This window comes from Chionomys nivalis, chromosome 3 (genome assembly GCF_950005125.1).
Source record: "Chionomys nivalis chromosome 3, mChiNiv1.1, whole genome shotgun sequence".
NCBI classification, from domain to species: Eukaryota; Metazoa; Chordata; class Mammalia; order Rodentia; family Cricetidae; genus Chionomys; species Chionomys nivalis.
This window is the reverse complement of record NC_080088.1, coordinates 41,368,443-41,393,661: the sequence shown is the minus strand read 5'-3', so window position 1 is coordinate 41,393,661 and position 25,219 is coordinate 41,368,443. Positions and strand designations below refer to the sequence as shown.

The window sequence follows — 25,219 nt, the reverse complement described above, 5'->3', positions numbered from 1 at the left end:
GCTCAGCCGGGCAGGTTCAGGCAGCAGCAGGCTCAGCCCATGTGAGATGTCTCCTCCCAATCACAGACCACTCTTCCCTGGGACTGCAGTTCCAGAGAAGGCAGTGGGGTAGAAAAGCACCTTGGGCTGGTGTGCACTGCAGAGTGAGTCAGTGCAGCCCAGAACCAGCAGGCAAAGGGAGCAGAGACCACCCAGCAGCTGCTGTGTAAGTACTGGAACGTCTCAGAGAAGCCCACTGGACACTCTGGGCTCTCCTGGGAGCTAGGAAGTGGGGTTTGATGAAAGGAGGCAATACGCCCTAGCAGTTAGAGTCTGTCCCATTTGTATTTTGAGATCTTGCAACTCTTCTGGAAAATTCTCTTTCAATAATTACTTGTCCCCTTACCTGACAAAAACTTTCCTATTCTTCTGATGAATCATTTGGACTGACAAGCCTTGAAAGAACAGTTTCTTTGCTGGTCTTCCCTCTTAACAGTTCTGCTTTGATCAGTGTGTGGTCTGGAATAAGTCAGCCAATTAGTTTTATCCAATCAAGGCCACTTTTACTAGACTGATTTTTACTGTTTGCCAATGAACCAGGATCGGCAGGTTTTAGATGCACATATTTCTGTTCTAATATTTTTTACACAAACAAGTTGCTTCAAGTAACACTCGTATTATTAGATTTTTATATTTCTATGATTCTGTTTATAAGTCTAAATTTTCATTTATCAGTAGCTTTAGGCATTTTTAAGAACTTTTATGAATTTGGATTAATTTTAAGGTCTTTATAAACAGTCACAGCACTTGGTTGTGGGCTGTTTCTTGCTGAGAAAAACTGATAAGCACAGCAGGCAAGAAGGCAATATGCTTCTTGCCTGTGCATTATTTCATTGTTATAGGTAATGTGGTTGTTGTGCTTTTCCTAGGTCCTTGAGGAAGTAGTTCTCCTTTTGATTCATCTTCCTATTAAGTGTAAAAATGTCTTTTTTCCCCTCTCTACTTACAGCACACTGTTTTTGCTTTGTGCTATACTAGGCTTCCAAAATCAACTTTCCTGTATTTTTAACTACCGAGAAAGACTCATAAACATTTAGACAGCAAGAGAAGTTAGGCACCAGTTAGGCAACAGCATCAATCAAGCCCAGAATCCCCTGTGCCCTGCTCTGGAATCCAGGCCTGATGGCCCTGCAGGCTGCACACAAACCTGATGAGCCAGGCTTCCTAACTTGAACAGAGACCACACGGATGAGGAGGGTCCTGTTTCATCTTTCTCTTTCTCACCCTCTCTTTTCTTTCCTCCCTCCTGTTTTCCTAATCCAAATTTCCCTAGCATGAGTTTGAGGTGTGGTTTGTGTACTCTCTGGTGCCAAAAACTTGAGTAAGTAAAAGAGGCAATGAACTTGAAAAGACAATCTCATGAGTGGTAGGCGAGCCTCACCTCTCTCCTGCTTTGGACATTGGTTTGTTTAGTGAGCAATTGTTTTTAAACCTATCCAGCATGTCTAAAGGTATCAACACCCCAGGTTTGAATAACTTCATAAGAAAACAAACTTAAAGAAGGCACAAGAAAAGGAGAATAAAAGAAAGAAATACATTTTCAACCTCTTAAAAATCAGCGCTTCTAAAAGCAAAGGGCCTCCCAGGGTGTTGAGCAATGAAATGATGGAGATGCTGGGTCACCTGGACATTCTTCATTAGGGTGGGGGCTCACGGGGCCCCCTTACATGGAAACATGCAAGGTGAGGCACCCAGTCAGCCGACAATGTCATCGCTGTTAGTGTACACAGCTATGTCTCTGCTTCTGCCACTGGACACGTATGTAACTCGCCCCACCTACCTATTTCTTTTCTAGTACTTCCAGGTAGAGAACCTTAACATGGTGAGGGAAGTGGTATGTGAGAATGATAAGAAGAGTTTCAGAAAGTCATGACTGTGAGCCGGCCTCTGATGCTGGGTACTCAATAGAAGGCAAGACAAGAGGACATGTCACATCTCTGGGTCAACTATCCAGAGAGAAAGACCCAAGCCGCAGGTGTGCCCGTGTGCCCGTGCGCACTAGCTCTCTTTCTTCCTCTCCCTCTCTCTCTCTCTCCTCTGTCTCTGTCTCTCTCTCTCTCTGTCTCTCTGCCTCTGTCTCTGTCTCTCTCTGTCTCTCTCTCTGTCTCTCTCTCTCCCCCTCTCTCTCCCCTGTCTCTCTCTCCCTCTGTGTGTGTGTGCCACCCTCTTTTCCCTCCTCTTCCCTCCCTCTCTTTACCTTTTCTTTTTGTCATTGTTGTTTTACATTTTGCTAGGCAGGCACTCTGCCACTGAGCTACATCCCCAGCCTGGTTTTATGTTTTGAAACAGGGTCTCTCACAATGTAGCCCAAACTGGCTTCAAACTCAGAGCCCTCCTCTCTTGGACCCAGAGGGATGGAATTGCAGACACAGACATGAGCCACCACTCCCAGCCTGAGATTCCAGGCTTAGCAAGGGAGGTTTGTCTTTTTAAATCGTACTTTTGTTTGGGGTCTGTGTCTTTCGGGCAGTACTTTTCTTCTTCCTGTGAAGATCAGTAAGAAGAAAGATATAATAAAATCACTCACCGTGAGGCATGACTGTTGATGGCTCATGAGACTCACCGTGTTTCTTCTAGAAGTTTCTGCATTTTAACCAGGAGCCAAGAGGTGATTCTGTATCTATGTCATTTCATGAACTGAAGGGAAGAGAGGAGAAGACTGAGCAGGGGGTGGGACGGTGGGAGGTGAAGGTCTCCCTCCTGGTGGTTTTATGTGCAAGATTACCTAACTGTGAGACAAAAGTTGGGTCAATGGCAAGGTCAATTGAAAGGAAATGACATCTTGAAAAGAAGACACATTACAGCCGGTGGGATGGCTCCTCAGGTAGACACTTGTCTAGCAAGCCTAGTGACTTAAGTTCAATTTTTAGAGCCCAAGGAAGAAAGAGAGAACCAACTCCCACAGGCTATCCTCTGACCTCTGTACACAGGTGATAGCATGCTCATGCCCATATTCACACAACACACATGCACACCCTCCCTCTGTGTGTGTGCGCGCTGATCTATTGGGAGAAAGAACTGGATTGCGTGTCTGCAGAGTAGATGGCAGCCTATAGTTGATCTTTCAGATGGAAACTCGGGCTGGGTTTCTATGCTATGGTTTTAGAAAGAGCTCCTGTTTCTCCAGAGAACATCAGCGTTTGCACTTACAGCCTTCCATTGACTGGGAAGGCCTTCCATGTGATAGAGGCTGAGCCACTTTACTCAGACTCTTCTGATGTGTCAGGTGCGGTGGTATACAATTTAATCCAGCACTTGGGAAGCTGAGGTGGGAGAATCACAAATTCAAAGCTAGTCTGGGATACACAGTGAGACCTCATCTAAAAAAAAAAAAAGTCTACTAACTTAAATGTTACATCTGAACAAACGAGTTTTCATAGCAATACATAGACTGGTATTTTGAGGGAAGAAAAAAAACAAAACAAAATCTAGGCACCAGGTCCTCCCCAAGTTGACACATATTATTAGCATCACAGGAAGCAGAGAGAAGGCTCTTGAGGCTTTTCCACAGGACCCAGGTTACGTTGGATTATCAGCACCCATATGGTGGCCCACAACCACCCCTCCTGTGTCATGAGATCTGACACCCTCTTCTGACTTCAGAGGGCACCAGGCATGCGTACAGTGTGCGTACATACTTGTACACAAAAGATACACCCACGTGACATAAATAAATCTTCCTAAAAATTGTTTAATCAACCCTCACAAGAAGTATATTCTGCATTTCTTTATCAAACATGAAAAGAGAACAATTCGTATCCTGTGTATGGATAAATGCCTATCTGTTCTTCCATACTTCTTTCTCTTCTTGGAAAGGGAAGACATTCATAGTATCTTTTAAAACATAACTACCAGGGGACTGGAGAGATGGCTCAGTGGTTAAAAGCACTGGCTTCACATCCAGAGAACCTCAGTTCTGTTCCCAACAACAACACAGCAGTTCACGTCTGTCTTTAACTCCAGTCCTAGGGGATCTGACCCTTCTGGACTCTGTGAACACCAGGCACGAACATGGTACGCAGACAGACATGCAGACAAAACACCCCCACACATAAAATAAGAATAAAAGGGTTTAAAAAAAATTAAAAATAGCTCTCAAAATAATACTTCATCAAATCTTTTGGTTTTAATCCAAAACATGTACCAGTCAGCCCTTTTCTCCAGAATTTGTTTATTTTGGAAATAGGGTTTCACATACCCAGGATGACTAGGAACTCACTCTGTAGTTGAGAAAGATTTTGGCCTTTGATTCTCCTCCCTCTGCTTCACAGTGCTGAGATAATAGGCGCGTGTCACATCTGCTTTTATGCGGTGCATGGACTGGAACCCAGGGCACTGTATGGGGAAGCAAGCACTCCACCCACTGCTCAAATCCCAGCCTCCAGGCATACATGAGCCTTCGCACAAATACTGTCACCTTCTCTCTCAGTACCAGGAGTGTGTCTTTTCCCAGAGAGCCTTCTGGCTGTGTATGACAGAAGCAAGTTCACCTGTCCATGCTCCAGGAACAATTTCTAGACATCCTGCATTGAATCATGGCCCCTTTGCACAGAGACAGCATGCTGTCAACTTCTGTTATGGCTGGGGCTTTCTCACTACACTCCGTAAATTCTCTGGGTGATTGCCTTCTGAGCTTTGGGATCGGCTTACATCTTTCCTGTTAGTCCAAGAACCCTGGTTTTGGACAAGATGAAGAACGGGATGCTCTGAGGTCACAGACTCCCCACTTCCCTTCCAGCTGAAGAAGATCATTTTGATCTGTTCTAATATATTAGAGTCCATATTGAAATCATATATCTTTATTTCCTTTGAAATGATGGCTGTGTTGTTTCATTTTGTTTTTTTAATGAAGCCACTGCTTTGGTTGCCTTTGATGTTTCCTGACTTGTTAGATCTGGTCTGTCTGCTTCAAGAAGCTGAGGCAAAAGCCAAGAAAATTAAGATTGGCTACGCAGCCAAAATGGTATGAGATCTTTGCATATTCTCACTTAATTTTTACAGAACTCTTGATACTGGGCTTTACAATTCTCATTAACAGATAAGGCTCAACCAGAGTCCTGGTGTAACAGAACTACGTGATTAAACCAAAACTCAAAGCAAGATTTATCCCGAGCCCATATCTCTGCTTCTCCCTCTTCCTTAACCTATTCTGCAACAGGCTCGAGGCAAATCAGCCATTCACACATTCAGCTACATGCTCATTACTTCAAACAAACATTCGTTTACTTTTTCTTTTATTTAGAGAAATAATTGATTACTTCCTGTGTGTCAAACACTATGTCATTCTGGGGCTGGAACAAATATAGCAGAAACAAATGCTTTCCATCTGGGAGACTCTTGTTATAATATACAGGAATCCCTGTGTAGGTGATACTAACAGTAAAAGGTTTCAGAGTGGCGAGAGGAGTATAAGAGGGGCACTGAGGGAATGGGGAGGTAAAAAAAAAAAAAAGGTTTATTGGAAAAATTACTAATGCCATAGTTAGACCTGCAGAGGCAACAGCATGGTGGGGGCTCTACGAAACGTTCAGGCCCCAGGATCAGAGACAAACAACATGACAGGGTCTCTAAAGAGATGAGTCAGAGACCACATGGCCGAAGTGGGGTCTCTTTTTGTACTCATCTGAGGATGTGGGGGCTTTTAACATAGAAGCCTGAAGCCAGGTTCTCTAGAAGGAGACAGAGAAAGTGCTGGCAAAGAGGATATGTAGCCACCAATACCTACCACTAACCTAAATTCACATCCCACATGGCAGATCTGAACAGCAAGAAGTCTGTCAGTTAAAGACTCAGAGACGGTGCCCTTGTAGGGTTCCTGCCAGCATCTATAGATGAGAAAGAGCTCAGCGAGCTATGCCAGCCTGGGCAGCAGCTGGATTCTAATGTGCCGTTCTTACGGAGAAGAAGAACGCAAAAAGAGAAAGAAAGCATCCCCTGTGCAAGAGAAAACCTCAGAGGTCATATCTACATCGCTACAGTCTGAATCAGAGGGTTCAGCAACGGCCAGGGCACAAGGGCAAGAGCTAACTGGGCAGGAATGCTGACGGAATGTACAGACACCCTCCCTGCTGATAGACGTGCAACTTGGTACCTGACACTAGACACACCCCAGCACAGTTAGCAGGCTTTCTCTCTTTTCCCAGGGGAAAGCCAATCATGGAAACAGAAAGACGCACAAAAGGGTAGTGGGTGTGCTGCCTCCAGACCTTAGGGTGCCGCCCAGGTCAGGGGAGAGGAAGTTGATTCAAGGCCAATTCTCGTGGACCTAGGAGCCCTTAACTGTAGGACCAACCAGTCATCGATAGAACCTCCTTCCTATGTTCCACGGGTTGTTAGGGTATTAAATATAACCTTAAACCAAGACCGTCTCCTTTCCAAATATCCCCTGGTCATCATGAACACTGTCTTGTTTGTAAATCATCTTAGTATTTGATGATTGTAACAGTTCTGTGAGGCAAGCTGTATTCTAGCCATTTTATAAATGAGAAAATAGATACCAACAAGGTTGGTCACTGCTCAGAGTAACTCTTGACAGGAAGACTTGACTTTGAATCTGGCATTCTGCTGCCAAGTCTAGCATGCTCACTTTTAGACCACAACTACCGGACACCACAATGAACAACAGGAAGCCCGCATTTGGCTTCCTCTTGACATTTATGCCTGTCTGTGGGGTGTCACAGACATGTATTTAATCTAACCGAGAGACAAAGCCAGGCATCTTGGCACACTTTGGAAACTGAGGTGGGAAGACCCCATGTTTGAGGCCAGGCTGGACTATTGCAAAAGACCCTGTATCCATAAACAACATGCAAGTGGCTGAGGAAATGCTATCAAACATTGGTCTCTTAGACCTCACACTGCAACCCTTTATTTCCAGAAAGTATAAAAGAGTAGAATAGAAAGCTGTGGCTTTGGAAAACATCTATGCAGTTTCCTGGATAATATGGGAAAATATTAGTGTGTTGATGCCCTGTGAAAAGGCTACACCAAGAAACTAGTGAAGGGTGCTTGGAGAAGCCTGGTATTCTTTGCAAAAACAGACTCTTTGTGTTCTCTTTTCCCCAAGTTGTCAGGGAAGCTAGACAGGCATTTCTTTTTCTACCTAAAGTGTTAGCATTGTGCTAGGATTGCTAAACTCTGGTGTTAAATAACTTAAGAGTCAGGGTGACCTGGATTTGACTCTGGGTCCTGGGTTTTCTGGCAGCAAGGTCTTGAGGAAATGAGTCTCTCCAAATTTATTCAGTGCAAAGATGGAAGGAAGCAGGTTCTCTGCCTGGATCCTTAAGGGGTGTTTATCCCATGAAATCTCAGTAATAGGGATCTCAACATAACAACACCAATGCGGATGGGGGAAATCTGACAAAGCCCCACCCCTGGATGAAGAGCTATATGCAGTCAATGGCTGTTGGAGAACCCATTTTCTCTGTGGTCCAGCCCACAGATAGGTCATCCAATCCCAAGTGGTCATGTTCATAGGAGTAACACTAAATGGGTTCAAGAGGGGTGTGTGTGTGTGTGTGTGTGTGTGTGTGTGTGTGTTATAGGAGTCATAAATTTGGGAGGGAGAAGTAGGCACAGGAGGACTTGGAGGGGAGAGGAAAGTGTGAATGATTATAAGGGCAATACTCATGCATGATATTCTCAAAATGGAAAACATTAAAATTTTTAAAAGAAGTGCAGCCCAATCAACACAGATTTTAACCCAGTGACTCTCATTTCAGACTTCTGACCCCAGAGTGCCAGTAATTACATTTCTAAGGTTGAGGAAACCTGTTGCTATAGCAATAAGAAACAAGCACAGATTTTTATTTATTTATTTGGCAAAAATATCCATTTAGGTCTGTTGAGAAGATGAACTAAAGGTGCCTAATGCAGAATAGAGAGCACTGTGGGGCCTGATAGGTGGCAGCTCCAATTCCTTTTGGTCATTTGAAAAGTAGCATGGCTTTCTTTAGAACCAAATAGAGCAAAAAAAACAAGTTATTTATTTTTAATTATGTGTGGGGAAGTGCAAGGGGTACATGGTGAGCATGCAGGTGCCCTTGGAGGCCAGAAGAGGGCCTTGGATTCCTGGAGCTGGAGTCACAGGCAGTTGTGGGCTGTCTAACCCAGGGGCAGCTGGACTCTGGTCCTCTGCAAGGGCAGTACTCACTCTTACCTGATGGCCCAACCATTCATCCCCAAGACAAGCATGGCTTTCTGGGTTACTATTTAAAGAAAAACGGAAGAGCCAGCAGGCTCGGAACACCTTGCCTATTAATGCAGCCCCCTCTCAGGCTGCCAACCCATAAGAGATGTCCCTACCAGGTCACAGTCTAGGTTTCTCTTGTGCCTTTCTTGTCCAAAGTAGCCGCCTACCTTTCCCTTCTCTTCTCCACCCTGGTCTGCATTTTCTGATCCTAATTCTGACTCTTGGGATTCTCCCGTGTGGCACTGATTTGTTCTTTGCCTCTTGTTCTACCTGATCTCAGCCAAGAAGCTAAACACTACCTACCCACTTTGAGAACTCGGTGACAAGAGCATCTCAGGGAAAGCATAGTCAGGCACTGGGGCAACAACCCTTGCTCAGGAGCCTTCAGTTTCCTTCTGGACCAGTTAAGACCCTTTGTTGAACATCTTTCTGGTCCCTTCCTTTCTCTCCACACCTCTCACAACTTCCCCTCTGTTAGGACTGGGTCCAGTTAATGTGCCTTTAGAATCCATGGTGCTACAGTCCCACTTCAGATTCCCTGAAAGAAGAAAATCTCTCTTCTCTGTTCTTTGATTCCAGCTCGCCACTATCAAGAGACTGCTGTATGACAAATGGCCACCAACTCAGTACCCTGCCGGGCAGGGACGATATTGGACTTGGCCTCTCCAGACATTTGTCATTTACTCTCTGTTTCTATTTGAATTTCTACCTTTCAAAGTCCATTTATTTGTGTGTCTAGTTTAGAGAGCGGCCTAACTGGTCAGGGTTAATGTCCGTGCATGCCAATAATGAGTTTTACAATGCAACTAATCCGGCTGTACCAGTTAGATTCTTCCTGGTGGAGCCTTCTAGATACTGCAAGGTTTTACCCTTATGATGTGGAAGGATTACTCAAAATAAATAGAAGGCATTTCTTTTTTATTGATTTTCATTGAGCTCTACATTTTTCTCTGCTCCCCTCCCTGAACAGATGGCATTTCTAAAAAGAAATCCAGAGGTTGGGTGGTGTCGGAAGATGGTGTAACAAGGGCCCAGATTCTTCTGTTTCTTTGACAAACAATGATTGTGTGTGTGTGTGCCAAACCCTGAGCTAAAAACATTCATAAATTTTTAACTCCTTAAATTTTCACAGCCTTCAAGGTAAGGAAAGAAAGAAAGAAAGAAAGAAAGAAAGAAAGAAAGAAAGAAAGAAAGAAAGGAAGGAAGGAAGGAAGGAAGGAAGGAAGGAAGGAAGGAAGGAAGGAAGGAACTAAGAATGTTTAAATTACTTAGGCTATTAATACATGCCTATAGTGCAAGATTTACCAAGGCCAGAGTCTAATAAAAGACTTGTGCTGGAGAAGGTGGCTCAGCAGTTAAGAGCACAAATTGTTCTTCTAAAAGGCCTGAGTTCACTTCCCGGAACCCACATCAGGTGACTCACAACAGCCTGTAACTCCAGCTCCAGGGGATCCGAAGCCTCTGGTATACACAGGCATCCACATACATGTGTGTCATGCAGACACACAAAAACACGCGATTCTAAAAAGAAAAGCAGGGAGGGGAGAAACAAAACAACAAAAGCAAGATGCGCCTCGCCACAGATCCTGTTCACGGCAAATGGGGAGTTCAGCCAAACTGGCAAGCTTGCTCTCTGGTCTTCGCTTTGCTCTTCTGGATCTGCTCCCTGACTTTCCCTCTCCTTGGAACGTCTACCGCCCATGTCACTCTCCTCCTACACACCCTACCTCTGTCTCCTCTCCTGATCCAAATGCTGGTGCTAGAATCAGCTAGGCTGGAGTCTTTCACGCCCAGACCCCACTCATGTGTTTAGCCATCCACTTACGTATTATAACTACTCGAGAACTTAGTTTCTCTCCCAGAACAAAACCTTAGAATGTAAGAACCTTGTTCATGCATCTTTACATGCCCCAACATGCAAAATGTATCATTTAATACCTTTAGATTTGGAGTGTCAATTGGTTAAAGTGTTGAGGCATGCGAACAGCTTTTCTCAAAGCATCTCAAGTGCAGAAGCCAAAATGATTGACCCGAACACTTAACCTTGCGTTCCTTCCAGAGAATCCTCAAGGAGACATGAGGTCCATGTTTAGCTCCATCTGGCATAAATAGTATAAATAGTTTCTAGGAGCTAGCGCAAGCAGCAGGGAAGAGTGTGGGCCTCAGAGTCACATAGACCAAAGATGCCACCGACTCTGCCATCGCTGGTCTGTGTGGCCTCAAAGGTACTGCTTTACCAATGAGTTAGGCTTTGATTTCCTGGTGTGCAGAAGAACCTCCTCCTCGCTACATCTAGCTGGGTTCTGGGACTCTGATAGGCACGAGAAGTCACTAGAGGAGTGAACAGGGGAGCTAAACGTTCCTCTTCCCTGAACGTCTCTTGTATTACAGGAAGCTTCATTATGTACAACCTGTGTTTTTTTAGGATAACAAAATATTTAACATCAACCCACAGGCAGTAGGGACCTCAGCCAACTCTCTTTGTTTACCTGTGGTTGAAGTTGGCCTTGTCCAAGGATGGCAGAGACAATACCAGGGACTCTCTTGTGTCGTCACCAAAACAGGTCTTCTCTTTGTGCCCCTGGTGACCTTGAAGACTCTCATTACTCTTCTCAGAATGAGACTCTGGTGCCCTTCACACCCGAAAGGCACTGGTCAGACTCTGACCACTTTTTATCTTCATAAACCTCGTGTGATTGCTGACCTAGGATATCAGATTTCCACCGTTACTAAAAGCTCTCATGACCTTGATTAGGATGACAAAAAGGAAATAGGTGATGTCATGATTTGGTGACAGTGTAGAAATTGAAGCAGTATTTGCTACCTGCTCTGGCCAAATTCTAACATTTTAACTGTGTCTCCAGCCTGTGGGAAATCCTGAAGATGGCCAAGGATGATTCTACTGTCCGTTGCTTCCAGGGTCTGCTGATCTTTGGACACGTGATTGTCAGTGTAAGTCATGAATATTTTTCAAAAAAAAAAAAAAGTGTTCTTCTTGTAAGCATGGTTTTTAGACGACTTAAAAGTGAAAGTTTAAGAAAATGGTGTGATTGCTGCTCCCTTTATAGTGCCTTCATCTTAAGAAATGTGGAGGGAAACACACTAGCTAGAATCTTAGAGTCGCCATATGTAACTGATCTATTATGACAGAACACCATGACCGGCTTTAAAATAGATATTTCCTTTCCAGTTCTAAGACATAATGAATATTGAGTCATGTTCACCGTGGCCAGTATCCAAACACACCTGCTAAGCATCCCTTTATGCTTCTGTCCAGTTTCACCTTGGCCTGACTTGGAGACTGTGCTATTGAAGATGCTGGGACAGATGTTTTTCTGTACGGAGTGTGATAGTGGCTCAAAACCCAAACGGTGTGGACACGAGGAGACGGGAAGAATATTAGTCAAGGAGTCGAGAGAGCTAGTCCTTGACTCGGTTCTGTCTCTAATTCCCTGTGTATAGCTGTGGATGAGTGGCCATCATTCGGGACCTTAATTCGTCATCCATAGAATATGAGCAGTAAGAAGACAGTCGCTAAGCTTCCAGAACCACTGTGACAAAGGCCAGGACATTTCAAGTATTGAAAGCAAGGAAGATTTGCATTGGGACAGGATGGGGGAATAACTTTCATACAAGAAGACACTGTCTGAGTGGGTCATATCACAGGAGCTTTGTGGATGGTCTGAGACTACCTAAACCTTTCCCCAAATCATAAGCAGACAGAGTGAAATATGGAAGAAAGTATCAAAGACAGAGGGCATATGAAAAGGAAGCAGGGTACAAATAGCTGTTGGGTCTCCTGGCAATGAGGAATCCATTGCATAAAGCCCGTGTAAGGGAAGGGACTTGGCTCTAGGACGTACCCTGCCCGATCCCCTTTCCCAGTGCCCTGCTCTTGGTCACCTGACAGATCCACTCGTGGTTTGTTTCCAGATGTGTGGCATCGCCCTAACTGCAGAATGCATCTTCTTTGTATCCGACCAACACAGTCTCTACCCGCTGCTTGAAGCCACCAACAACGATGACATCTACGGGGCAGCTTGGATTGGCATGTTTGTGGGCATCTGCCTCTTCTGCCTGTCTGTTCTCGCCATTGTAGGAATTATGAAATCCAACAGAAAAATGCTCTTGGCGGTAAGACCTCACAGCACTCTGCGAGCTGGAGGTGTAGCTCAGTTGGTTGAGTGCCTACCTAGCGCACATAAAGTCTTGGGTTCAAACCTGAGCGCCGTATTATTTGGGTATGGCACTGCACAGCTACAACCCTAGAATTCTGTAGGTAGAGGCAGGATGATCAGAAATTCAAGGTGATCCTTGACGGCACAGTAAGTCCAAAGCCAGCCGATGCTACAAGAGAACCTTTCTCAAAATAACAACAAATAATTCTGCTGTTGCTTTCCCGGGTTGATCTCAATGTACTGTTTCTTCTCCATGGAGCACAGAGTTTTGGTTTTCACTGAGTTAAGTGGGAAAAAACAAACAAACAAACAAACCTGGAGATCCCCTGCTGCAAGATCTTCCATGCAGGAAGCAAAGATACCCTCCATAATTACAAGTTCGAGTTCTGTAAGCCACCAAAGCTCTTGGCAGAAGCAAGACAACAGCCAATATGAAGAGGGTTGGGGGGGGGTGTCTCTGGTGTCCCAGAAGGCCCTTTACTAATTTTTTTCAGAAGGGTGGTTGTGTTTGTTCTGTTTTGTTTTGTTTTAGAACCAGATAGTAAAAGCAACAAACGGTCCTGACCTTTGAACCCACAAACACCCCCAAAAAGGGAAGACAACGTCCCCTGTCTTCCGCCACTGGCTCCCATAAGGGCAAACACGCATATATAACAGTGTGCGAGGCAGAGATAAAGTTCCCAATACACACTGTAAGGCATCTGCTGTTCGGCTATTTCCCAGCCAGACCCTGGGGGCGGGGCTGCGCAGAGCTGTTTTCTTTCTCACAGTGCCTTGCAGCATGCACCCTTTAGCACAGTGTAAGCAGCACCCAGAGAGCTCCGCTCTGCCTTCACTAGGACATGGGTTTGTGACCGGAGCTCACCCGTGAGTCTCCACGCTGGAAGGCTGCCTGCGCTGTACCGAGGAGGCTGGGTGGGAAAGACACAAGGCATTAAACGTGTTCTGTCATCTTTTCCCTGCTTCTGTAGTCCGTGAAGAAAATGACTCCCGCTAAGAAGGGATTCACAGCACTGGGCATTTGTGTGTACACGAAGACACTGAAACACCCACACATCCCTTCCCTGCCTATATTAGCTCCCCATGTTAAAATAGAAATTCATGATGCTGGATGAGAAAGCTCTGAATGGTCATTTCTCTAGAGAGAAGCAGAGAACTGAGAAGACCCACCTGCCGCCTTGCTCCAAGGACCTACCACTAGCCCTTTTCCAAGCAGCTGGTCCAAGAGTGTAGAGTTGGGTATTACATTTAGATGAATATGCAGTCATGTGGTGAGATTCCCATTCTAACTCTGTGTTCTCGTCTGGCTCCTTCTCAGTACTTCATTATGATGTTCATAGTGTATGGTTTCGAAGTGGCATCTTGTATCACAGCAGCGACACAGCGAGACTTTGTGAGTATGGTCCCCAAAGCACAGAAGAGAAATGACAATAGCACTGACCCTGTAGCAACTGACGTGCTTTAAGCCCTGACTGTGTGCTGGTCGTCCTAATATGCACATGGTAATACTAATGAGTTTAATACTCAGAACCCTAGAATGGGAGTATTGATTGTCATTTCTAAGTTAAAAGAGAGGGGAGGTTCCGAGAGAGAGAGAGAGAGAGAGAGAGAGAGAGAGAGAGAGCAAAGACAGTTATCGAAAGATGCACAAGTGACAGCAAGATTTCTGCCCCCAGGAAGCCTGGTTCCCTGTGATCCCAGCATTGGTCATCCATCACTCGACCATGCCATGGCCTTCCTGCATGGTCTGCCTTGGGGGAGACACAATTCAGAATCCTTCTTGTTCCATTTCTCACTAATCCTCTAATCTATACCATCTTAAAACACCTGTCTACACCAGCCATATGGTGATTTCTTCTTCTACTATAGAGACCCAAAGCAGCCCCAGCCAAATGCGCCTGTGTCCGAGTTTAGCTTCCCTCCAGCCCTGCAGAAGATGCTGCCTTTCGTGGGAGCAGGAGTGCTGATGCTCTCTCTTGTGTCCTCCCTGCCCCTGCAGTTCACACCCAACCTCTTCCTGAAGCAGATGCTGGTGAGGTATCAGAACAACAGCCCCCCAACCAATGACGACAAATGGAAAAATGACGGCGTGACCAAGACCTGGGATAGGCTCATGCTCCAGGTAGGCTGTGTGGCTCTGCGGTGATCTACTGCACATCTGAACCAGAAAGAACGTGAAGGCGGGTGGGAGTGGGCTCAGTGCCTCCAGGGCCTTCCCTTCGTGGCCTGGCCAGAAAGGCCTCTTGTGTACTGGTGAGGAAGGGGGAATGTAAAACACGTGACTCAGTGAGGCCTCTGGACCCACTCTTTATGTCAAGCTATACTGCTGATTAGCCTGCCTTTATAGAGTGTATGTTAAAATCTTTAGATTAATAATAGGTTCTGCCTCTTACAGTGTTAAGTCTCCCTTATGTTAACAGAAAAAAGGGCCTTCTCACCCCTAAAGCAAACTCAAATAGTGATATGCCCATCTCACCTTTTTATATCTCCTATGAAAAATTCTGCTAAGTACCAGGAGATAGGATTTGATTTAAACACCCATCTTTAAGTGGCCTCCATTCCATATATCCAAACTTATTCCAAATACCATCAGAACCCCAAGTCTTCCAGAATATTGCCCCATTTTGTCTTTTGTGTATAACCTATAAATATGAGCCAACTCTTTATTGGTCCCAATACACACACATATACACACTCACAAACTCTCTCACACACACATATTCTCACATACATACAGCCACTCACACACATAACCAACCTTTCTAGCTAGTCTATTTTCGAAGCTCTCTTGACACACCTGCTTCACTAGAAACCAGGTTGCTGCCTAGTGTCCCCTGCCTGGGCTCTTACCTTCATGTGCCCTCAGACTTAGAAATTGGCTAGGTTTCCTCCTTCTCTTCCTGGTTTCTATATTCTCTCTTCCCTTGATTCCCTCCTTGTTCAAAAATTTGAGGTTCATGCCAGCAGCCTGTGGTCTCTTTATTGTAGTTATTTGACAAGCACCTTCCGTGTCACCAACTGTGCCCTCTTCCCCATACTATCAGCATCCTGCCTTGGACGAGGTTTCAGAAACCAGATGGGGACTTCGACAGCATCTGCTGTCTCCATGCCTTGTCTTCCTGCATCCCACAGATCCCCACCCCCTTCTCAGCCATTGTCTTCCATGGCCACAGCCAATATGTCATCCCAATTACTGTGCCACCAGCCAGCATGTCCCCACCAATGACTGGGCACCCGCTTCCTGACAGCCTTCTATAATTTCTTTCATTGGCTCTACTATCCTCACTTCGTCATTTTATTCCATTAGAATTCATTGATTTGTCTAATCACCCCGTCCATGCTCTCTCTTCTTGCCCTCGCTCTCTCTCATCTCCTTCACTCTGCTGTGAGTCTGTTTTCATCAATCTTTCCTACCCAGTCCCTAGGGAAGTGAATACAGTTTCTGTCCACCTCCCCCCCCCCAGGAGGAAAGGCCCGGTTGTGCTGGTTTAAATGTATGGCTTTAAAGCTCAAATGAGCATTCTCTGTCTCCTGTGTTTTTAAAAACCTGCTTTATCACCACTGCATAGATTTCCCTTTTCACACCTCTGCCAAATTCCTCTCGTCCTCAGCCTCAGCAATGACTGCACCCCATGCCTTAAGAATATAGACGCAAGCAGATGGCATCTGGGTCACCTCTCGACCAGCCAATCTGCCCATCCACTTTGATCTTCAGCTAAGCCTCTTCACTAGTGACAGACAGACTGCCACACCCGATAGACTGCCCACACCCAGGTCCTCGGTTTCCATTCCGGGTTCCTCTCCTTTTCTGCAGCCTACTCCACTCTGACTCACCACTTCTCTCTAACATCAGCCTAATGGGAACACCTTCGAGAACTCTTGCCCACGGCTCACCCATTATTCTGCTCCACTACTGTTCATGGCAAATCTCAGAAGAGAGCCGCAGACCAGACGCTCTCATTGTCCCCCTTCCAGCTGCTCTTAGCCCCGGTGCTCTGCTCACACGACACTATGACAGTCACCAGTTCCTTCCATCCCGCCTGTCTCAACAGCCATGGTACTGTCCTTACTTTTACATTAGTCACCTTGAAGACCCCTTCCTAGTCTCCTTTGTTGGACTTTCATCCCTTTTCAACTCAGGGTTAAAGTGGATCAAAGCTCAGTTCCAGAGCCTTAACTCTTCCTGTCTATACTTACATCCTCACCTGAAATAAACCTGTTCAAACATAACTCAATTCCCCTAGAATGCACACACATAACCACAACACACACACCACAACACACACACCACAACACACACCACAACACACACACACACCACAATACACACACACACCACAATACACACACACACACCACAGAATGATCTTTTTCCTGGTTAGCTATTTCCTATATCTAAGTGGCAAAAATGTACATTATTTCAAGATGGTCTTTGTCCTTAGATTTGCTTGACTATATTTATTCTAAAATTTTAGGGAGGCCTGTAATTTTTCCTTCCTTGCTGAAACATTTTAGCAGAATTTATGATAAGGAAAGGAGGCAATATGGACTCCACAGCCTCTCTCCAGGGTGTGCAGAGTTCTCAGGGCATCAGAGGTGTCCGTTGGCCCCTTCTCCTATGTAGAGGGACAGATGTGTGCCACCAGGTCAGAAATGCTTTTTCAGTTTACTTTCCTTCTTATAAAATGAGGTGGTGGCACACACCTTTAATCCCAACACTCAGAATGCAGAAGTAGGCACATTTCTGTGAGTTCAAGGCCAGCCTGGTCTACAAAGTAAGTTCCAGGACAGCCAAGGCTACACAGAGAAACCCTGTCTCAAAAAAGAAAAAAAAGAAAGAAAAAAACTGAAATAAATAATAAATATATGATAGATAGATAAAACTAATGCATAATTGCTCTAGGAATATATTACAAACACAGAAAAGGAAAACAAGAATAATTGCTAATAATTTCTTTACTACTAAAACTTCTCATTTTATGATTTTTAAATGATAATACTCTCATGTTAATGTATCTTGCTTTAAGTATTATTAATAATAAACGCCAAGTAAGAGTTTACTATGAGCTAGGTGCTATACCAAGTACATTAATTATATTAACACATTTGATCCTCACAAAAATTCTATAAGGTTGGTCCTATATTCATTTCTAATCTATAGTCAAATGGAAGAAGCCTTGGAACAGTGGTTCTCAACCTTCCTAAGGCTGCAGCTCTTTATAACAGTTCCTCATGTAGAGGTGACCCCAAATCAGGAAATTATTTTATTGCTATATTATAACTGTAATTTTGCTACTGCTAAGAATCATAATTAAATATCTCATATACAGGATATCTAATATGCGGCCCCTGTGAAAGAGCCCGCCCACCTCCAAGGGGTCGCGACCCACAGGTTGGGAACCACTGCCTTAGAGACTTACAATGTTATTCCCATTCATGACTGTTAAGTTAATAAGCACAAAAACATTTTTGGAAACCAAGGACAACCGTGAGCTCCAGTTTGGAAATATTTTAGTAATGTAAGATATGGTATGCTTCTAGTACTTTCTCCACAAAGCCTTGGTTGTGACGCTGATGGCTTTAGTATGGGGCATAGATAACGTGGTGTCTCTCATCGGCTGGCAGGACCACTGCTGTGGTGTAAACGGCCCATCAGACTGGCAGAAATACACCTCCGCCTTCCGGGTGGAGAACAGTGATGCCGACTACCCTTGGCCCCGGCAGTGTTGTGTCCTGAACACACTTAAACAGCCTCTCAACCTGGACGCTTGCAAACTCGGGGTGCTCGGTTACTACCACCGTCAGGTGAGTCCCCTCCCCTCCGAAGACCTAGCAGGCAGTGCTTCTGCTCCTCGTGAGGAGAATAACAGTCAGCCGTGGGTAATGTCCACAAGGAAGTCTACCTGTTTCCCCTACACCTCGCATTATGTTTTCTTCTCTGTGAGTGCTCATTTAGAACTGTTGCAATTTTTAATTTACTAAAATTACTGCTACATGAGGATTTCCGAAGCGCAAACCAACTTGGTGTCAATAAAGACAACCCGTGTAATGTTTGAAACCGGGTTTTTTGAGAAATGTTTGCATTAGACAGAGGCTTGCAAAACGGAGATTAGAAAGAATGATATACAAAAAAAATATTATTCAATTCCAAAACAACATCAACTGCCAAGGTCAGAGGTGATAAAGGAGGGTGTTCAGCACGATTAGATTGGTGATTAGGGTGGAAGATGATTTATATGCGTATGAGTTTTATCAAAGTGCGTCTGCGCTGACGAAAGTGACCTGAGGACGATCACGAAACCCTTACCGACGTCTTCCTGAATGCCTGATGTGTCGTGTGCCACACACAGACTAAGATGCCTGGGGTGTTCAAGAGTTGGTGCTGGCTGTCCTCTGTAGTCTACACAGGAGGAATGGAGCTAGAGATGCCAATCGGACCTTGCCCGTGCTTACACAGTTAGTAACTGGCAGTCAGGCTTCAACTGCAAGCCACGTAGCTTGAAAGCACAGATGCCGCATCAGTAAAGGCTTGGAAATAGTCCCCCAAAGTCTTGTTGAGTGCTCTCAGACCCTGTAACCAACATCTGCTGACACAGCACACTGAAGCCCTCTGCCCTGCTTTGGCAGCAGTCACTGTGAGGAAGCGAAGCAGTAGGTCAATCTGTCAAATAATTCAAGAAGCATCAGGCTTTCCCTCACAGAAGTAAATGCCGCAAAACCAGACGTTCAGAGTGAGAGCCGCCTGGCAGGGTGCCTGGACTGGATGCCTCCATTCACAAAGGACAGGGGAGTGATACAGATGACTTCGTGGCGGTGTCCATAGCAACCCTCACTGGGTTTCAGAGCAACCTCGTTATGGCATTGTATTAGCCACTTATATTTGGGCTATAATAAAAATTAAATTTATGGCCTAAAATCAGCATAAATTGCAGCTATCACCCATAGGAGTATGAATATAAAATGTTTTCAGCATGTCCACATTAGAAGTGGCTCGTGCAAACCAGCCTTTGCTGAATTACAGTCACGTACAAGCAGTGTCCTCTCTCTAAGAGGGACAAAGGGGCACCCACCTTTCAGTTAGAGCATAGCCTTGTCTCCCCCCTATAATGCATAGCACTCCGGTGATGAAAATCAACCAAAACCACTTATTCAAGCTTAAAGAGGCCAGTTTGAAGGGGAAACACAAATTAACTCTTTTTCTTTTGACTGTTTTGGGACCTCCAGACCCATCTTGACACCTCCCTTTGTCCTTATCTGCCTTCGGTGTCTCCATCTCCACTTCAGGCAGCTGAACCACAACCGAAACCATCGCCACTTCGCCCCACTCTTCAACCAAGTTCCCAGGCTCTGATAGTTCCTCCTCTATTCCTTTTCCCCTTTGCCTCTACTTTTTCCATTTCTCTCATTCTTCTCCCTGACCACAAGCAGACCTATCGGTCTGACTCTCCCATTCTTGGTCCCCCAGATTCCCACATGTCCCCACTTTATGACATACAGGTGCTGCTAATTCCGCTCCAACAATCCTTTGCTATACAAGGAAACAATCCACCCGAAACCTACTATCACTGGCGTTGTTGTTGCATTTACCTTGTCCACAAATTTCTATGAGCTGCCTTAAGAGCTGTATTACTTAATTCTATATCTTCAGCACTTGGCATAATGCTTGGCACAAGGCAGACACTCAAGAAATGTTTGGTGGGTGCAGAAGTGAGTGAAGGGGTGGATGACTCCCTTTTCATAACCGTATTGAAGCTGTGCAACATTTGCAATGCACCAAGGTGTTGCTGTAGCTATAAACACTAACAGAACTAGGAAAGTTAGCCTAAGTATAATAATGAGGGAAATCAATCAGAATTACACAAAGCAGGTCAAATACACACACACACACACACTTAGGCTTCTTCAGCCTTGAAAATGCTACATGCAAATCTTGATGACTTTACCTCAAGAATATTAAAACATACTAAGAGAGTACAGTCCCAATAAAATGATTAGCCTCCTGAAAACTCACTAATGAGATGAAAAATTGTGGATTTTGACTGTGAATTCCACAAAGACAAGAGTCCTTTCTGTCTTGCTCCAGCTAAGTGCCCAACTCAGGTCCCAGGACCTGGTGTAAACTGGCTTTTACATATAATATTAGATTAATGATTACCTCCCAAGCTTTTCAAGAGAATGAGAGTGTTCTGTGTTTTCTAAGTGGAGACTGTGATCATTACTTAATATCCTTTCATTCAGTCTGTTTCTTGTTTGTTCTTTCGTTCGTTCATTCATTCATTTATTTAAGATAGGATGGCATTCTGTAGCTCAGGCTGACCTTGAATTTATAATCCTCTTGCCTAAACTTCCTGAATGCTGGGATTACAAACTCTCATTCTGTAAATTATTATTAGGTACCTGCTAGATACCAGGCACTCATTCTAGGTTCTCGAAGGCAACAATTAACACGATAAACCCTCTGTTTTTGTGGAGGCCGCAATCTGTTATAGATGACAAATAAGGAACACGCTGCACACAAGCGCACAGGTTCCAGGCTGTGGTGGTGCCCAAAGCAGACATAAAGCGGTATCTGTAAATGAAACATGATGAAGAAAACAGCTTTCTCTGTGGCTGTCCAGAAAGCCTTTGTTGAGATGACATCTCAGAGCCCTGAGTTATGTGGGGGGGGGGGGGAGCTGGAGTGTTAAGGGAGCACTTCTCGGCCCATGCAAATCCTGGAGCATTCTTAGCACCTTGGAAGGGCATCAAGAAGACAAGCCTTACAAGGTTAGAGCAGTTGTGAGACGTCTGGAAGGGACCGGTAAACCTCCATCTAGTGAGTGGACTCAGATCCGCTAGGCCCTGGCCCCATGCATGCTCTTCTTGGAGGGGACTTGGCCCTCAAGTGAGGCCCTGGAGGGGCCAGAGCGGTATGAGGAAAAAGACTTGGGAGTGCTTGCATTTGTGATACTTTTAAATAGACCCTAAAGGATTTGCTTAAGGTTAAATGTTGGAGAAAGAAATTAAGGAAAATTCCAGGAGGTTTTATTGGACATCCGGAAATGTAATGAAGTCATGAGGGAACTATTGAAGCATCAGGGTAGAAAACAGCATGCATGTGGCTTAAGGAAGGGGGACGCTGAGTCATGGAACATGAAGTGCACAGCTGTAGCTGCTGGGTAGAATATGATTCATAAAAACCCAGAGACAGATACTGGGGTTCAACCTGAAGGTCAGAAAAGCAAAACAGCCAGCCACTGGCTCTTACCTCGACCTAGGTCCGAAATGGCGATCCTGCCTCCTGGAATCTCAGAATGAGACTGTGTGTGAGAGCTGTCTCCTCCTGTCTTATATCCCTCCCTAGGGCTAGTATTAAAAGCATGCATTACTACCACCGGTTTCTATGGCAAACTAGTGTGGCTACTAGGATTAAAGGTGTGTGTCACCACGACCTGATATAAGACTGACCAGTGGGGCTGTTTGTCTCTCTGTTCTCCAGGCAAGCTTTATTTATTAAAAAAAGAAAAAGAAAGAAAGAAAGAAAGAAAGAAAGAAAGAAAGAAAGAAAGAAAGAAAGAAAGAAAGATCATACAGCTGGGTGTGGCCTAAACCTCATGGCCAATCTACAATAGTTGCTGAAATTTGCAGACAAATCCAGCACACTTGCCTCTGGACCTTTTGGGGCATGGAATCTGGCTGGTATAATTTCCTGCGTGATCCCTGTGATCCCTAAGGTTATGGTAAAGTCCCTCAGACGGCTACTCATATGGTTGTCAGCTGCTAATCTGACAGCATCGGTTCTTATCTCTGCTCTAGGCTCCCCACATTAACGTAGCTCATGCCATCTTCCCAGGGCTGCTATGAACTGATCTCTGGACCATTGGACCGGCATGCCTGGGGAGTTGCCTGGTTTGGGTTTGCCATCCTCTGCTGGACTGTGAGTATCCTCAGTGCAATATATATATATATACACACATATATTTCAGAAAGGGGCAATAATGAGACCTTGAGATGATTCCTGGTTATATCAACTAATCTAAAAAGTCTGGAAGCCAAGTCTTGCTGCTAAGGGAGTCAGGAGACTTCAGGCACCTGACCAAGGACAATGGGGTCCCTTAAGGTGCGGGATGTCAACCTCCCTCCTAGGGAAAGGATTACGCACTGTGTAAACCCTTCCTCTCGCTGTCCCAGATGAACCCAGCTAGGCTTCTTAGTGAGCTCCAGCCATGCTCCACACCGTGTAACTCATCACAATTAGACTTCGATGCCCCTCCTGTCATCTCTCTGGACAGCTCCTGAGGCCCCACATCAGTTGTCTAGCTCTTTCAACAGCCTGATCACTTCCTGCTGCCTCTGTGAGGTCAGGGTGAGGTCAGAGCTCTGGCTCGCAGCCCTGACTGCACAGTGAAACCTCCTAGACAAGGCAAGGCGGAGCTGGTGTGCACCCCGCTGTGCCTCCTCAGTGGACGCTATGGCTGGGCCTGGGAACTTTGTTTTATTTTGCTTGTGTTTGTGTCTTGATTTAGCAATTTTTTCTAGATGGTTGTAAATTTCTGTCACAGCCGAGAACCATAACATTCATGAAACAATCACAGAGTTTGATTACTATTGAACACCTTGAGATATGTGAAGAATTAAAAAAAAAAAAGCTATTTTTCTCTGGGACCAGTGTCTACTGACATTTACTTCCACTAAGTATAGCGACTGAAAAAAATTAAATAGTTATTAATTTGTTTTAAAATAAGATAATAAGCCAATTGCAAGTTCATATAACAACATAATCCTAAATTAGGAATTATAGAAAAATAATAACTATTTTGCAAAATGAAAAATTGGTGAAGTATTGCACGTTCCTCCAATCCTGTCGAGGTCTGGCTTCCTAAAAAAAGCCGAGCCTGTCACAGGTGCTCCTCCATTCCGTCTATGCTAACATTCACCAGCGCTGAAGGACTGGAAGGAAGTAGGTCTTTCATAACAGTGTGCAGTTAAGAAGAGGAATATTCTGGCAATCTTATTGAAGGTGAATATCTTGAATATTGCTTTGAAACTATGCGTCCTTCTCTACGAGCTTCTTTGAGATAAATTGCAGTATGGAATCTGGAACTAGATTAATAAAGAACTTTCTGCACTATTTGCAGCTTTGATAACAGGAAGGAAGGATTTTCCCAAGGCTATGGCAGTACAGAACTGCGAGGAGCACTTAAGAACTCAGAGACTACACAGGAAGTGGTGGGCACGCGGGGAATGGAGAAATTGCTCTGAGTGGCCTATTATAAGCAATGCTCTCATATGGGATGGACAGAGCAACAGCTGGCCCTTAAATTACAGCTAGAGATTCCGTGTCACCTAAGTCCGAACAAAAGGAATGTCATTGTTTTATATTAAGGTTGATGTTTTTAAGATCCTGTCTTAATCATTTGTTTTCCTTTTTCCCATTTTAATTCTAGTTTTGGGTTCTCCTGGGTACCATGTTCTACTGGAGCAGAATTGAGTACTAAGCACACAGTGTCTCTGCCACACCTCCCTCTTCGGGTGACTCTGGACGTGGTGCTGGAACCTGCTATTTTGTCACGTAATCTCTGTGTGCTCTCCACAGTGACATATGCTTCTTTTACTCAAATGCCAGCTCCGGTGGAATGGGCTCCCTTTAGGTTCTCAGGCTGCTGCGCTCCTCAACAGAAATGTTTCTCGTCCTTGCCTAACACTCTACAACGTATTTATGGACCATGAGACAGAACATTTGGAGTGAGATAGCTCTATCCCTGTTTATATTTACTGTTGGGACACCATGACATTCACAGGAACCTGCCCCACCACTGCAAGCTCTGTCTGTATTTAATAGCAAATTCGAGCAACAGGGAACCCATATTTCTTACTATTTTCTTCAGCCTTACAAGATGCGCTTGTCACTGTGTAGACCGGGCAAGGGGAGGAGGGGGGATTGCAGAACTCTGTTCTGGTTTGGCGATAACGTCTGTCCACAGGAGTGGCACTCCTGACACACCCGCTACCTTTGGATACTTTTTATTCTCCGGGACAGTCCTTGATTTTCATTTAATAAGCCTTCAGACTTCCTCTTCTGCCCCGCGGAGTGACAAGCATTTAGCAACTTCATTCTCAGTTAATTGAAAGTACGTAATCTTTAGGGACATTGACACTCCCCACTTTACATCAGTTCAAAGGTTTGAACGTGGCAGTCCAAGCCAGCTATTAAAATGGGTGATTGAAAAGGACTTTTGTTTGCTGTCAAAATAGTTTGGTCCTGAAGCAAGTCCTGACAACTCACCATTGTTTGCCTATCTATCCATTAAGAAGCCCATAAAATACACTTACTTTCTTTGATTCCAACTGGTACTGCATGAGTCTAACAAAAGAAGAGCCCCAACTGTGGGGGTTAAAGTGGAAGAAGTGGGAGACACACACTTGTGGGTTCCTGCTGACTAGTGCACTGTCACTGTCCACATGGACAGGAAATGGCTGGAATTCTCTCTCCTTTTTCTTTTCCCTCTTGCAACATTGTGCTGTGGAATAATTCTCTAGTATACTGTAAAGATTTGTTATTTGTATTAGTTTAATAAAACACTGATTGGCCAGTAGCCAGGCAGGAAGTATAGATGGGGTGACCAGACTAGGAGAATTCTGGGAAGAGGAAAGGCAGAGAAATGCAGTCACCAGCCAGATTGAAAAGCAGGATGAGAATGTTGCACTATGTTTCTGTTTAGTCATATGGCTAAACATAGACAAAAGGTATGGGTTAATTAAAGTTGTAAGAGCTAGTTAATGATAAGCCTGAGCTAGCAGGCCAAACAGTTTATAATTAATATAAGCTTCT

General features: G+C 44.7%; 1 protein-coding gene across 1 annotated transcript; it reads left to right on the top strand.

The window, feature by feature from the left end:
• The first annotated feature begins 78 nt into the window (after positions 1 to 78).
• Upk1b (uroplakin 1B) lies at positions 79 to 25,219 on the top strand. Its single transcript, XM_057765076.1, has 8 exons — positions 79 to 205; positions 11,095 to 11,182; positions 12,164 to 12,364; positions 13,727 to 13,801; positions 14,408 to 14,530; positions 18,034 to 18,213; positions 22,241 to 22,324; positions 23,835 to 25,219. The coding sequence occupies exons 2-8, from the start codon at positions 11,114 to 11,116 to the stop codon at positions 23,883 to 23,885; spliced, it is 783 nt and encodes a 260-aa protein (XP_057621059.1). The 5' UTR covers positions 79 to 205; positions 11,095 to 11,113; the 3' UTR covers positions 23,886 to 25,219.